Below are 14534 nucleotides of genomic sequence, written 5' to 3' on the forward strand. Positions count from 1 at the left end.
CTACGCCACTGCTGTCGTGGCATATGTGCCCCTTAGCCCCTTCACAGCCACCAGCTTGGATGGCAGGACAGGTCATGTTATCCAAGGTGGATCTGCTTCCCCCCCAGATATCCCAGCAATAGGCCTGAGGGGAGCAGAGGGATGCTAGGCAGAGAGAAGAGCAGGAAGGGGTTCTAAGGGCAGTGAGGAGGGATCCCAACAATACATTACATGTTTAACACCCTCTATTCTTGCCAAGGTGGTTTCCATATTTATTTATTTATTTATTTTTACTATTCTATACCTGGTGCTGGTCTGGTTGCAGCAGCTAGTAGTAGAAGAGAAGGAAACATTGGGTGCCGCCGGTGCAAACCAGGACACTGGAATCACAGTTTTAAAAACACGTATGCATCAAAATTCTTATTTTTGAAGATCCCAATTTTCACTCCTAAAATTTCATTTTTTTTCTCAAAGGAAAAACAGGTATTTTACTCTCTTTACTTCTCTATGTACACCAAACAATTTTTTTTCTACAGTGTTGCAACACACTTCCAAAAAACAAAGGATTGCTTTTGATCGTGTGCATTTACTTCAATGCAATCTGGAATATATATTAAAAAAAAAAAAAAAAAAAAAAAAAAAAACCTCTCTTATAAAATCCTCAGCCTTCTGAGACGAGACTACAACAGCCTACAAAAAACAGGCATGTCATACCACAGGCTATTTTTAGATCATCCACAAAAAGAAAAAAAAAAAAACCCGAAGGAAGCATGCATTTTGAGTGCTGCCTCATCTGTATCCTATTAAAAGGATCTGGCAGACAGGCTGTTCGACTGTCGCACATTTTCATCTCTGACCAGCGTTTAAACACAAAGGCAGAGGATCAATGAACTCCCACAAAGCACCGCACTTGTTTTTCTGCAGAACTAAAAACCTCTGGATTTGGGAAAAGGACAAACTAATTCACCAGATCTGTAGCTTTGGCAAGGGGCTAAAGACAGGAGGAGATATGGGTGGCTGGGGAAGGATACAAACAAAGAAAAAAAAAAGCCTTTAGTTCCACCTATGTGCATGTCTTCGCTTGAGGAAGGGGCGGGGGCAGGGGTTGTGGGAAAGGAGACTGAAGCTGTACAGATTGCTGTTTCTGCACTGATTTTCAAATGTTGCGTGCTTTGTTTGTACTCGTCAAACGGATCTTCTTTTCAGGGCAGAGCAGATATATTATTTTCAAAATTAAAATAGTTTGTGTGGGCTATAAACAAACAATTTTTTGGACACAAAAGCATCACAGCGGTTCCTTTAATGAATGAGCAATAAAGACAAGTGGAAGAAGAGGGTGAATTTTAACCCTGCCTACAAGGCCTTCCAGTGTCCAAATTAATGACAACGAATGGAATCACGAGAGGAAATGAGATGCAGTATTCCATTCATGATGCTGAGCTCAATGAGCTTTTCATCCTAGATTCACTTCACAGAGCTACGGGGCCAGCTCTTACCACTGTTGTGGCTTCAAAGCGGGGAGGAGAGCCGGCCCTTTTGAGCTCTGATTCTGCAGCGATTTCCCTAAACACCAGTGACATGGGCGGATGACACTGGTATTGCAGCTACAGCAAGACAATAGCCAATGGAGTGCTGCCATGCATCCAGAGAAATAACGCAAATGAAGGAAGCTTTCTGTAATGCCAAACGGCGTGAACATGCAGGCAGCCTCTCACTATCAGTGTCAAGTACTGCACAGCAGGGAGCACTGCCACCAGCTTTACAGATATTAATTAATCACGCTCCCCGTGACAGACAATAAGCAGCTACAAAGAATAAAGAATGTGATTTCAAGCAGTTTTATTGGTACCAGCGCAAGGTATTCCCTGTATGATTGACTTGACTGTTCAGAATATGAGCGCGTCTTCAGTTTCTTTATAAAATATGGCAAAAACCTAAAGCAAACATTTCCTCTGCACAGGGCATACTCTTGAGTCAGCTCCATCACACATAACATGGTGCTCCACCCAGAACAATAGTGTATTTCTGATAATACCATAGGACGAGAAGGTTTTCTTTTTTTTTTTTTTTTTTTTTTTTTTTTAATATAATGCATCATTTTCAAAAGCTTTAACCTGCATAAAAACACTTTTTGAAAATCACCTCCCACACATATGTATACAGCTAAAAGTACACATGCTGTAGGGGTGTGCATTCGTTTGCAACGTATTGGCAACCTGCGATGTATATGCCATATTGATTGTATTCGTGGGGGTCACGAAACATATGGCGAACCCCCACGAATACAACGATTCACTAATGAATAACCCCCCCCCCCCCCCCCAAGACTTGCCAAAGGTCCTGGTGGTCCAGCAGGGGTCCTGGAGTGATCTCCTGCACTCGGGCCGTTGGCTGCCGGTATTCAAAATGATGCAGATAGCCTTTGCCCTTACTATGTCACAGGGGCTACCGGTGCCATTGGTCGGCCCCTGTCACATGGTAGGAGCACAAGATGGCGCCAGCCATCCATTTCTCCTACCATGCGACAGGGGCCGACCAATGGCACCGGTAGCCCTGTGACATAGTAAGGGCAAAGGCTATCTGCATCATTTTGAATACCGGCAGCCAACAGTCCAAGTGCAGGAGATCGCTCCAAGACCCCAGCTAGACCACCAGGGACTTTTGGCAAGTCTTGGGGGGAGGTCAGGAGTGTGGGGGGTTGTAGTAAATTAAATTTAAAGGGTTGGGTTGGAGTTTTTTTTGGGAAACGAATACATATGTAACTAATGAATGGATCGGGGTCCCCCGAGAACGGATGCAACGGATTTGGGTCCCGACGAATCCAAATACCGAATGGGACAAATCCGTCCCTGCTGCACATCCCTAACATGCTGTATGACAGCGCATATACTTCTCGCTGCATCAGAAAGAGGCATGGAGAGTAAAGTATACACAGGGATTTCATTCACCCTACTGGATCTCAGATACATCCCTTCCCCTTCAGGAATCGTGTCTTCTGTACCACAAGGGCATTTTCATTTATGGTGATTCTCAAATGGAAAAAGTAGCTTCCACTGAGTTTAGGGCACAGGATGATTTGAAGAGCCAATAAATTTACTGTATACAAGAGGAATGCACTGTCTCTGTTGGAAGCACCTGAATGTATCATAAGTGCAAATGCATTTTTACCCTTTGGTACATAAATGTGCCAAAAAGTGAGTTTTCACCTGTAGCCAAAGCAGGTCTGATTTTGAAAATCATAGGGCAGCTTTGTTTTTATAGATTGACATTTCTGGAGGCTTGCCACAAGTGGGACCCTGTTCTCTACTGCAATTCATTTTAGTGGACACCAAGCAACGCACAAAAAAAAAAAAAAAAAGCATACAATGAACAAAATAAAAGTACCTTAAACTAGAACAGTGATAACTGCATGTTGATGAACAAAGGTAAGGATGCATTTAACGGAGTGAAAGTTTCTGAATCAATAAATCTATTAACCCATAAAATGCCACAAGCCTGTTGTTTCTATTACTACAGGCTAACAGTTACCCCTATGAAAAGCAAGGATCACATACCAGATTAATAGGCTGATGCCATACCATGCACTCAGGCAAGCGCACAGGTTAACCCGCGGTTAGATGCGCGTCCATAACCCCTTAAGCAATAAGGGGATTAGCACGTTCAAAACACGCGTCCAAACCAGCGCAAGGCTAATAGCGCTCATCACGTGTAAATGCCATGTTGATGAGGCTATTAGCTAGTACCCTCTCATGCAAAAAATAAATGTGCACCGGACGTGCACATTTTTACCCTCAAAAATTAAACGCCAGCCCCGGAGCTGGGAGAATCCCCAAAAGTTTACAGAAAAGCAGAAAGTACTGCTTGTCTGTAGTTCCTCCGACTTAATATCTTGGCGATATTAGATCAGAGGAACCACAGAAAGCAGCAACTTGAAAAAAAAAAAATCTTGCCGGCAGTCAGGTTAGGAAAACAGATGCTCTCTTTACGAGCATCCATTTTCCTATCGCACACAGCCACTTCTCCTGGGCACCCAATGCCGTGGACCAGCTAGGGACACACAGTTTATCCCTGGTGCATCCTTTTTAGCACAGCAGTTCTTTGCCTGTTACATCAAGCACCCTGGAAAGGTGATTGTGCGCACATTAAATACACATTGGTAACACATTGACCTGTAAGCGAGACAATACACCTCGGTATCAGCACAAGAATCTTGGGGGCACTGGTGCAAGAACTATGAAAGACCCGCTTGAGTATTAACATATGGCCAGGGGTCTGCGGGCTAACTAAGCCATCAGAAGCTGGAGTTGTTAAGGTGCCTTAAAATGCACTCTTAGGCTGCATTTATCATTAAATTATATGCCTAAAGTCTACACCAATGCTTATCAACTTTTTTTCTTCATGACACATATTCAAGTTTTTTCAATCCTCATAGTACACCAAACCAAACCGTGCCTGATCTTTGCCCTACCCTATTTTTTCTTATCATCCCCATGATCCTCTCTCTCGCCCACACACTTCCGGAACCAGCAAATGAAACGTAAATTATACCAAACTCAAAGCAAATTAAAATAGCCAAAGATATATATATTTTTTTAATCCAAAACTACTTAGCCAAAATTAGAGACCATTTCTCCTGCAAGATATAGAAGGCCAGCGAGCATTGCACGAGCCGAACAAATGCTGGTTGCAGCCCCGGTATCCAAATTCTGAGACTCTGTAAACCAACCTTAATTTTAAGTGACTGTGCATATCCCTGTTAGAGAAGACGGTAACCAGAAATGGCAAAATCATCACTTGCATATCAAATTATGACATACATAGTCTTGCACTGTGAAGTTTTCTATTCTGCATATTCTCCTTAAAGTTAAGCAATCATATTATCAGGGCATGACTGAGTTACTGTGGCACAATTAGCTTTTTCCAAATCAGAACAGCATTAATTATAAGAGGAGAGAAATAAGCACTCACTTGTAGGACTGAGGTATCCCCCTTTCGCTGCCACAGGAACCTGCAGCTCTGGCTGGTCCGGCCTCATGTCAGGGCTATCGCACAGACCCAGACCTTCTGTCTGGCCTGCTGGGGACGAAGCAATTTCTGCTAGAACTTCCAGGTCCTTCAAGATGACCTAGAAATTAAACAAACACAAGATAGCTGGAGGAAATATGACAAAGAGAGGACAAAAACTACGAGGGCATGTGTCATTTTTCAAATACTCTAAGGGCAATTTTCACAGGGATTTCAGTGGGTAAAGAGTGTTTTGTATTTAAATCCGCTGTCTCTGTACGCAGGCACAAGTACATGCATAGTTCTACAACTTGCACACCATTTACCCACATTGTAGTGGGGTCGTTCCTGGGGCTGGGTTAGGTCGGGGGTTTAGTATTTTCAAAACCATGCATGTTGTTTTGATCAAAGTATCCCCCGAAAAAGGAGTACATTTCTGTGGCGAAATTTTCAATATAAAAGCATGCGCAAACCATCACCCCCTTTTCACTGCTAAACCCATAACCACATAACTATCACCCTAGAGGACCCAAAACTCGTAGAAATGACGGATAGAGTGCTGCGAATCATAAGCACATGATGAATATGATCGTAAAGATTTCGAAACACTGTCACAGTGTTGGGGCTGTTGTTGAAGAACAATTGGCTTAACATTTAAAAGATAAAATAACGTATCTGCAAATTCAAAAAGAAAAAAATACTACTATAGACAAATGACCTACGATCATAAAAATATGACGTGATCATCTAAGACTTTAGTCACCCTGACAAATGAGTGCAACTGGAGACTTCATATATATGAGATGAGGTCATGCTGTTTATAATATGAGATATACTCTGTCTGCAGTTATTGCAGGTGAATTTGAATCACAGATTTTGTCTATATTCACCTTCTGGGTTCCAATTAATCTGCTGGTGAAACCCATAACCCCTGCAGCCCCACCCACTCTAACATTAGGGAACGGGAAAGCCTTAACATGTTTCTGGAATTTTTGATAGTTCAGTTCCGACCTCATAGCAAGTTGTGGATTTATGCTCGTAAAAGTTTGCTTATCGTAAACGGTGTTTTCCATGGATAGCAGGATGAATTAGTCATGATTTTGGGAACATCCTCCTCTAGGTGGTGGAGTTTTCTCAAAGTACACAGAGCTGTGCTCTATGTGCCCGTGTGGAAGTATCTCCCATGTGACTCCCATCCTGCCTCAGTCTGTTATCCAAGCTCTGGACAGAGTCCGATAGGAGACTGTCCGGGGAGGCGGGCGGGAATTACATGGCTAATTCATCATTCTATCCATGGAAAACACCATTTACGGTAAGCAAACTTGCTCTTTTCTGCAGCTAAGCAGGCTGAATTAGCCATGGCTTTGGGGAGTCCCAAGCTGGAAGGTTGGAGCGTTGGCACCCCCTGGGGGCAATGTACCGCCTCTTCCAGTTTCCAATTATACGATCAACCTGACCCGTGGTCACGGACAGTTTCTCACTTGTCCTTGACAGAGGATGTGTCAATCCTCTGTACCTTCTGTGGCCACCTGCTGATCAGCAGCGTTGTAATGTGAAAAGCATGCAACAACGGTCGCATCAGAATGCTTTATGTTTGCTGGGGCAAGACAGGATGCACTAGGATCTGGAGCCCGAGCACTTCATCTTGAAAGATGCCCCAGTTGGGAGTGCTAGACTCCGAGGGTACGCAGCGGTCACAGTAGGTTGGGCAGATTTGAGATACAACATGTGAAGTTGCCTTTTGCGTCTGCCTTAAGCAGCTCCAGGAGACAGTTGGCACAGTTATCGCCTGAGTAAGACGGAGAGCCGAGATAACCCCAGGAAGGGTGAGGATTCATTCATAGCACTACCCTGTCGCAGTGAGATTTGAGGTACGATGAAGCAGTGGATAAGCGCCCGTTGTTCACTGACCCTCTTTCCTGAACTGAGGGCAACCCAGGTGGACTTCCCCCTGGCACGATGCCCCTGGTGACAGCTGTCCAATGATGCATACAGCAGAAACCTGGGTTGAGTCAGGCTCAGGCTAGAGTTTCACGGGACCACTCTCCTTGACTGCTGGGAGTTCAATGCTAGGTATGACACCAGGGAGTCATCCTGAGGAGAAGATAGGCTGTCCGATGCCTGTCCTGTCTGATGCTGTTGCCATTCTTGCTCAGCATGGAGGAGAAAATCTTCTACACGCTCCCTGGGTAGCAGAGAAGGTTCAATCTGTGTTCTCCACTCCAACTTGCTTGTTTGGCACAATTACCTTGGTAGTCCTTCCAGGCAGGGTACTTACTGGAAGATCCCCTTACACCATGCTTCCGGATCGATAGGTTCAGGTATGTTGATGTGTCCTTCAACCTCCCCAATGTTGCACTTGTCCACATTAAATTTAATTTTCCATTTGCATGCCCAGTCTCCTAGTTTTGCAAGGTCCTCTTGCAATTTCTCACAATCCTCTTGTGATTTAACAACTTTGAATAATTTTGTGTCCGGCAAATTTGATCCCCTCACTTGTTGTTCGCATTTCCAGGTCATTTATAAATATATTAAAATGCCCTTTTAAATTCACCCACTGTTCTCGTCCTTACAACCTCTTTTGGGAGGACATTCAAGACATCTTCTGTGAAGAAATATTCCCCCAATGTTAGTTCTGAGTCATCCCTCCTAGAGTTTCATATCGTGACTCCTAGTCGTACAGTTTCTTTTCCAATGGAAAATGTTTGATGTTTGTGCATCATTAATACCTTTTAGGTATCTGAAGGTCTGTATCCTATCTCTCCTGCTTCTCCACTCCTCCAAGGGATACATATTTAGATCATTCTGCCTCTCCTAATAGGTCTTCTGAAACAGAACCCACATCAATTTGGTCACCTTCCTCTGGACCCTTTCACCATCCTGTCTCTATCCCCTTTGAGGTACGGTCACAACAGAGCACAGTACTCCAGATAAAGCCTCAGCAAAGACCTTATCACTTCCTTTTTTCTTCTGGTTATTCCCCTCTCTGACAACCCAGTATCCTTCTGACTTTAGCTACCACCTTGTCACATTCCTTTGCTACCTTCAAATCGCCAAACACAATCACCACAAGATCCCTCTCCTGGTCCGTGTACATTAATCTTTTTTTCCTCCCATCAAACACAGCTCTTTTGGCTGACCACACCCCAGGAACATGACTTTTACACTTCTTGGCACTGAATTTCAGCTGTCAGATCTTCAACTGCTATTCAAAATTAAGTTAAATCATTTTTCATTCTCACTACTTCAGGCATGTCCAACTATTGCAGATCTTAGTATCATCTGCATAAAGACAAATTTTTCTTTCCAACTCCCTCGCAATGTCACTCACGAAGATACTGAATAGAACCTTCCCCAAAACAGACCCTTGAAGCACTCCACTTAAAACCGTTCTCTTTTCAGAGCAGGCTCCATTTAGCATTACATCATTGTTTCCTGTCAGTCAAACAGTTTGCAATCCATGCTACTACCTTGGTGCCCATTCCCAAAACTTCTCATCTTATTCACCAGCCTCCTATGCGGGACCATATCAAAAGCCTTGCTGAAATGCAAGTAAATCACATCAAGCGCTCTCCCTGATACAATTCTCTAGTCACCCAATCAAAAAAAAAAATCAATCAGGTCTGTCTGATAGGACCTTTTCCCCTGGTGAATCCATGCTGTCTCGGATCCAGCAATCCACTGGATTGTAGATAGTTCACTATCCTCTCCTTCAACAGTCTCCATTAATTTTCCCACCACCAAGGTGGCTTGTAGTTACCAGCCTCCTCTCTGCTAACTCCCCTTGTGAAGCAGGACCACAACCACTCTTCTCCAATCTTGTGGTACTACTCCTGCTTCCAATGATCTACTGAACAGGTCTTTTAGCGGACCCGCCAGCTTATCTCTAAGCTCCCTTAGTATCCTGGGAAGTACCACATCTGGCCCCGTGGCCTTGAAAACTTTGTTATTCCAGCTCTTCCCATACATTCTCTTCTGTAAATGCGATTGTGTCTATCCCACTCCCATCCCTGCTCTTGTCCACCAGCAATGGTCCTCAGCGGCGGACTCACGATATTGGACCGGCCCAGGTATTCGCCACCCAGGCCGGCCCAGGACACATCACGTGGTCTGCCAAGCGCAGCTCTGTCACAGCCGCACACGGCAGACCACGTGACTGGAGCGATCGGCCCACCGGGGGATGCCCGATCCCCCGATAGGCCAATCCGCCCCTGATGGTCCTTCTCCAGGGCCTTCTTTAGTGAAGTTGCCCAAGCATTTGTAATTTTAAGTAGGCACGTCAAGCCACCTGAGAGATGTAAGCTACTAAAGAGAAGCTGGAATCTTAACATGATTCCCAAGCTTTAAACACTATCCGAAATCTTTCTAACATAGCCATCCAATATATGCTATACCATCTGGCTCTCCAAGCCATCTAAACAAGATACCTTTGAATAAATACTAGCTGGATATTAGAAAGCAGTGATTCCTTTTATTTAAATTTAAACATCTCATATTCATAAAAGTGACATCTGTCTCAGTACGGATCATGAGCGTGAGAAACGTATAAAAATGGACAAAATCTACTCTTTAAAATAGTAAAAGACAGGAAGGCAGAGGGAAATGTGTTTTAAACAGGGGTCGATATGAGTTACAAACTCCCATAAATTACCAGGAAATCTGATTGATAATCAATGGAAAAAAGTATCAACTTATTTTAAAGAGACCATCTTAAATAAGTTTGCACCCACTACCTGAACTCTTGGGTTCTTTGTCCTCAAAGTAACATAGCAAATGATGTCAGGTATAGTTTTTATAAGGTTGCTCACAACACAAATGACCTGTCTGTAGCCTTGGAAACTACAGTGTTATGAAACTGACAGTGTTAGTGCTATGTGCCATCACAGACTGTGATTTTGAACAGCGTCTGAATGAAGGATAAGGCAGGTTATAAATCTTTTAAATAAATAAATTTAAAAATCAATCCTCCCGTACATTTTTAAATGTAGTATCACAAGAATGAAATTTGAGCTTTTGAATCTACTCCATTCCTACTATGACATCAGAATCCAAGTTCCTACCTTTGTAATACCATATTATAAATAGAGTAAAGGACAGATCATTTAACAGGTGCTGTTTCAAATCAAAGTCTCCTATGGTACGTAATTACTGGGTTCATTTACAGAAATATTCTATAGAAAAAAAAAAGTCTGGTGGTCCCCTTTTGATTTGCTCCATGTGTTAACTAATAAAATCACACAAACCATTTTAAGACTTTAGTGCTGGAAATCTAAATAAAGTAAGAGAAATTTTAAAAAGTACATGATTTAAAAACAAAATAATGTAATGAAAATTTAGTTTTGACTGTCCTGCTTTAAGTAACTATGCAAGGCATATCATTCATTCTATCCAGATTTTTTTTTCTAGTGGTTTAGTTTTCTTTTCCAGTGTCATATGATCATGCAGTACAGTCCACAGGACAATTCTGATAATACTGAGCTTATTCAGATTACATTAAAAAAAAAAAAAAAAAACTTAGGCTATAGCAGGCATAGGGCCACTCAGAACCTGGAGTGCCACAGACATGTCTGCTTTTCAGGATATCCACAATGAATATGCATACTGTATGTTTGCATGCACTGCCTCCACTGTATGCAAATCATATTCATTGTGGATATGCTGAAAATCAGACCTGTTTGCAGCAGGCGAAGCTAGTGTTGCCCACCCCTGGGCTCTAGTACTATCTTTGCCTAAGAACCTGATAAAATAAAGCCAAGCAAACATTTGAAAGTCTACAAAGAGAAGACCATAGCTTAAAAAAAAAAAAAAAAAAGTTGAGAAGGAAAAGGATTGTAACACACAGGGAAGCCGGGTGTATGCAAACATTACTGTTAAATAATTGCCTACCAAGTCTCATGGGAAGAAGCAGAACAAAAACAAGCTCTCTCTCTCTCATGAAAAGTAAGACTGCTTCATGGGGGAAGGAGTGTGTGTGTGTCTGAGATTTGCAATGATTTAGCCATTTGTATAATAGCTTGCCTATATAAGGCTGCAACCAAATGTGTATGTTACACCAATTTTCAAAGCAGACTTACATGCATAACACTTTGAACATTATCTTACCAGATTTACCCACACACAACAGTAACATAGTAAATGACAGCAGATAAAAACTAAAGGTCCATCCAGTCTACCCAGCAAGTTGCTTTTGGTAGTAACTGCCGCTCCATGTAGGTTCCCCCATGCCTCCTGTTAAGAGTAATTGCCATTCCATGCAGGTTATCCCATGCAGAAGTGTTACACCTAAAGGTAGTGTAAGGGATCTGGCTGTTATGCTGCCCTCCTGCCAGCAGGGGCCCTCAGTTGGTCATGTTCATGCTGCCTCAGTCCTCCAAGCTTCCATGGCTTGTGTTACACTTGGCAGCTCATGGGACAACCCTGTGAGCCGCTGCACTTACCCCCAACATGGCCAGATTTACCACACACCTAGCACTTGATTTCCTGCTTTGGACACAGCACAACGTGGCCGGAGAGGCCGCCAGCAGTTACCCCTGCCACCCTCCCATAATCACAAGCATGCCTGGAGCCTTAAAGAGGGAGCACCTCTGTAAGGTTTTGTCAGACTTCCCCTCTCTGCCTCAGCAACAGCTCACCTGGTCTCCTTGATGGCCAGTGCATGTTGTTATCCGTGTCTTATGCTTGCCTTGTTCCTTGTCTCATTTCTTTCCTTGTCCTCACCTTCTCCATGCCCCACTCCTTGTCCTGTTCCTTGCCTAGCCCATTCCTTGCCCTTGCCTTGTTCGTACCCTGGTGTCATCTGTCTTGTTCTCTGCCTCTATGTCCCTCTTCGGTTTGACTCCCTGGATCTGACTCCAACTTGAATCTAGTCTCTGCTATCTGCTGCCTACCCCAACCTTCGGCCTGTCTCCTGGATCTTCACTTGTCTGCTGCCTGCCCTGACTGACCTTTGCCTGGACAGACTTTTGCCTAACCAGTAGCCCAGGGACCCTAAGACCTGCCGGCTATCAGAACCCAAGGACTCAACCTGTGGGGATGAAAATTGGTATAGGTGAAGCTCCAGGCTGACACATTCGGGGTACGACTGCCAGCTGTTGGAGTGAACTGGACAGGCTTGCTTGTTTGGTAATGTCAATCACACCACAGCACAAGGGTCCACAACCCTAACAGCTTGGAGGTTCTACTACAGCCATGTTTGCAGCATGACGCAGCAATTCCACTCCCTTATAAGTTGGCCTCCTGATAAGCTCTTTGCCTCAGCTTGGAGTCTCCTTTACTCTTTGTTGTGGCCATTCTACTGCTTCTGCCTTAGTCCTTATTCACTAGTCTTGTTTAGCTTTCTGTGCATTTGCTTCTGTTCTTTGTGTGGCCCCAATATAGCAGCCTTCTTATTTATTTGTTCTTACCCTGTTCTATGTAGTTTCCTTGTACGCTTGGCCTTGTGTTGTGGCCTATTACTCTGTCTGTCCTGACTTGCATCTTGTCTGTAGTGCACTCCTTGTATTGTCTCTCTACTCAGACCCCTAGTACACACCTCTGACTTCCATACTGTACTCCAGGCTCTTATATTCTCCAAATTAGACTACTCTAATGCTCTGTTGCTCGGTCTCCCCTCCACGATCATCAAACCCCTTCAACTTCTGCAGAATGCCGCAGCCCGCATCCTCATGAACACCAAAAAGAGAGACCACATCACACCTACTCTGAAAGATCTGCACTGGCTCCCTATCACCTCACGAATACAATACAAAGTTCTCTCCCTCATCCACAAAGCTATTATAAATGATAATACTTACTGGCTCAATCCCCCTCTCCGACCTCATGTCTCAATTAGACCAACTCGAACTATCCTTCAAGGAACACTGCACACACCCTCCCTGAAACTCAGACTTTCCTCTACCTCTAAAAGAGCGCTAACCCTAGCTGGCCCTTCCCTCTGGAATTCCATGCCGCATGACCTACGCACTGAAACCTTCACACCAAAGTTAAAAAAAATAAATTAAAAACATGGCTGTTTCTACAGGCCTTCACCTAAATTCCTCAATGCCACAAATCCCTCAATAGTCTTACACCTGCTCTCCCTCAGCTCCCACTCAAGTGCCACGACCTGACTGGTCTCAGTGGTTCGCCCATGACTTTTCTATCCTACCCCTGTCCTCTATACCCTAGCTTTTAAACACTTGTCAAATCAACTCTTGTCCCTGTGCACCCCTCTGCCAATTAATTTTGCAAATACCCTCATCTAGCTAATGTGAACTACCGAATATTTATTTACCTACGCTCTTAGAACTCTTGTTAACCATTCATTGCATATTTATGATCTTCCTTGTTTAAATCCTTAACCAAAGTTTCCTTTAATGTTTACTTGTTATTTTATTAACTGTTCTCTGTTCTATGTAAAAGATACGCCTCATTTATGGCTTGTCCTTTTTGTTCTATGTAAACGGGTACGATGTGTAAATGGCTATCGGTATATAAAAATGTTAAAATAAATAAATAAGGTTGCTGCTGCCTTTAGGGTTAGAAGTGGAGGAGGCTGCTGCTAGTTTGGGGAAGGGTGGGAGAGTGAGTGAATGAGCAAACGTGTGTTTGAGATCCTGTGTGTGTGTGTGTGTGTGTGTGAGATAGCATGTATCTGAATGATTGAGAGCCTGTACATGTGAAAGAGTATGTGTGTGATTGAGAGCTGGTTTTGTGAGGGAGCATGTGAGTATGTGATTGAGAGCATGTGTAAAAGTGAGAGAAAGATAGAACAAGTGTGTGATTTAGAGCTGGTTTTGGTGAGGGAGCATGTGAGTATGTGATTGAGAGCATATGTGAAAGTGAGAGAAAGACAGCAATTGTGTCTGTGTGTGATTAAGAGCTGGTTTAGGTGAAAGAGCATGTGAGTATGTGATTGAGAGCCTGTGTGTAAATGAGAGAAAGAGAGAGCATGTTTGTAAGCATGTGAATGAGAGTCTGTGTGTGAGAGAAAAAGACAGCATGTATGTATATGATTGAAAGCCTGTGTGTGTAAGCCTGAAAAGATAGACAGCATGTGTGTAAATGTGTAATTAAGAGCCTATATAAGTGAGAGAGAAAAAGCACGTGTATATGTGAGCGATTGAGAGCCAGTGTGAGAGAGAGGGGGGAGGAGAAAGTTGCAAGTAAACCACCCCACCTCCTGCTAATTCAAAACAATCTCAGGGCATCTGGATATCAAACGTTCCCAGGTATGCAGAGCAAAACATTTTTGGTATCCTTATTATTTTTCATTTCTGGGTCTTTGTGTCTGCTATTTTGAAATATTTTATTGGTATCTAGACATTTTTTATATGATTTTTTAATTGTTGGATATTCCATTCATCCGCTGTTTTGAAATAATCTGTTCTTTTTGTTAGTATGGTTTTACTGCTACTGATTTTATATTTCTTGATTTGTTTTATAAGGTTGGGTGATGTTTCTTTTTCCTTTATTACACTGCATATAGAGACTCTGGCTTGTTGCAGTTTCCAATTCAGTTTTGTCTGCATGCTTCTAGTTATGCTTTATGGTCTCTTTATTCTTTGTTAGGT

At 43.2% G+C, this 14534-nt stretch overlaps 1 protein-coding gene across 6 annotated transcripts in view; it reads right to left on the minus strand.

Annotated features, from left to right (window-relative positions):
* The window catches only part of VAC14 (VAC14 component of PIKFYVE complex), a 525003-nt gene that overhangs the window by 375135 nt on the left and 135334 nt on the right, over positions 1 to 14534 (minus strand). For all 6 annotated transcript variants that reach the window (XM_029609234.1, XM_029609230.1, XM_029609228.1 and 3 more), the window contains exon 14: positions 4948 to 5104. In XM_029609234.1, coding sequence (XP_029465094.1) covers positions 4948 to 5104 — 157 coding nt within the window. The remainder of the gene's footprint in view (positions 1 to 4947; positions 5105 to 14534) is intronic.

The sequence above is a fragment of the Rhinatrema bivittatum genome, chromosome 7, assembly GCF_901001135.1.
Source record: "Rhinatrema bivittatum chromosome 7, aRhiBiv1.1, whole genome shotgun sequence".
Taxonomy (NCBI): Eukaryota; Metazoa; Chordata; class Amphibia; order Gymnophiona; family Rhinatrematidae; genus Rhinatrema; species Rhinatrema bivittatum.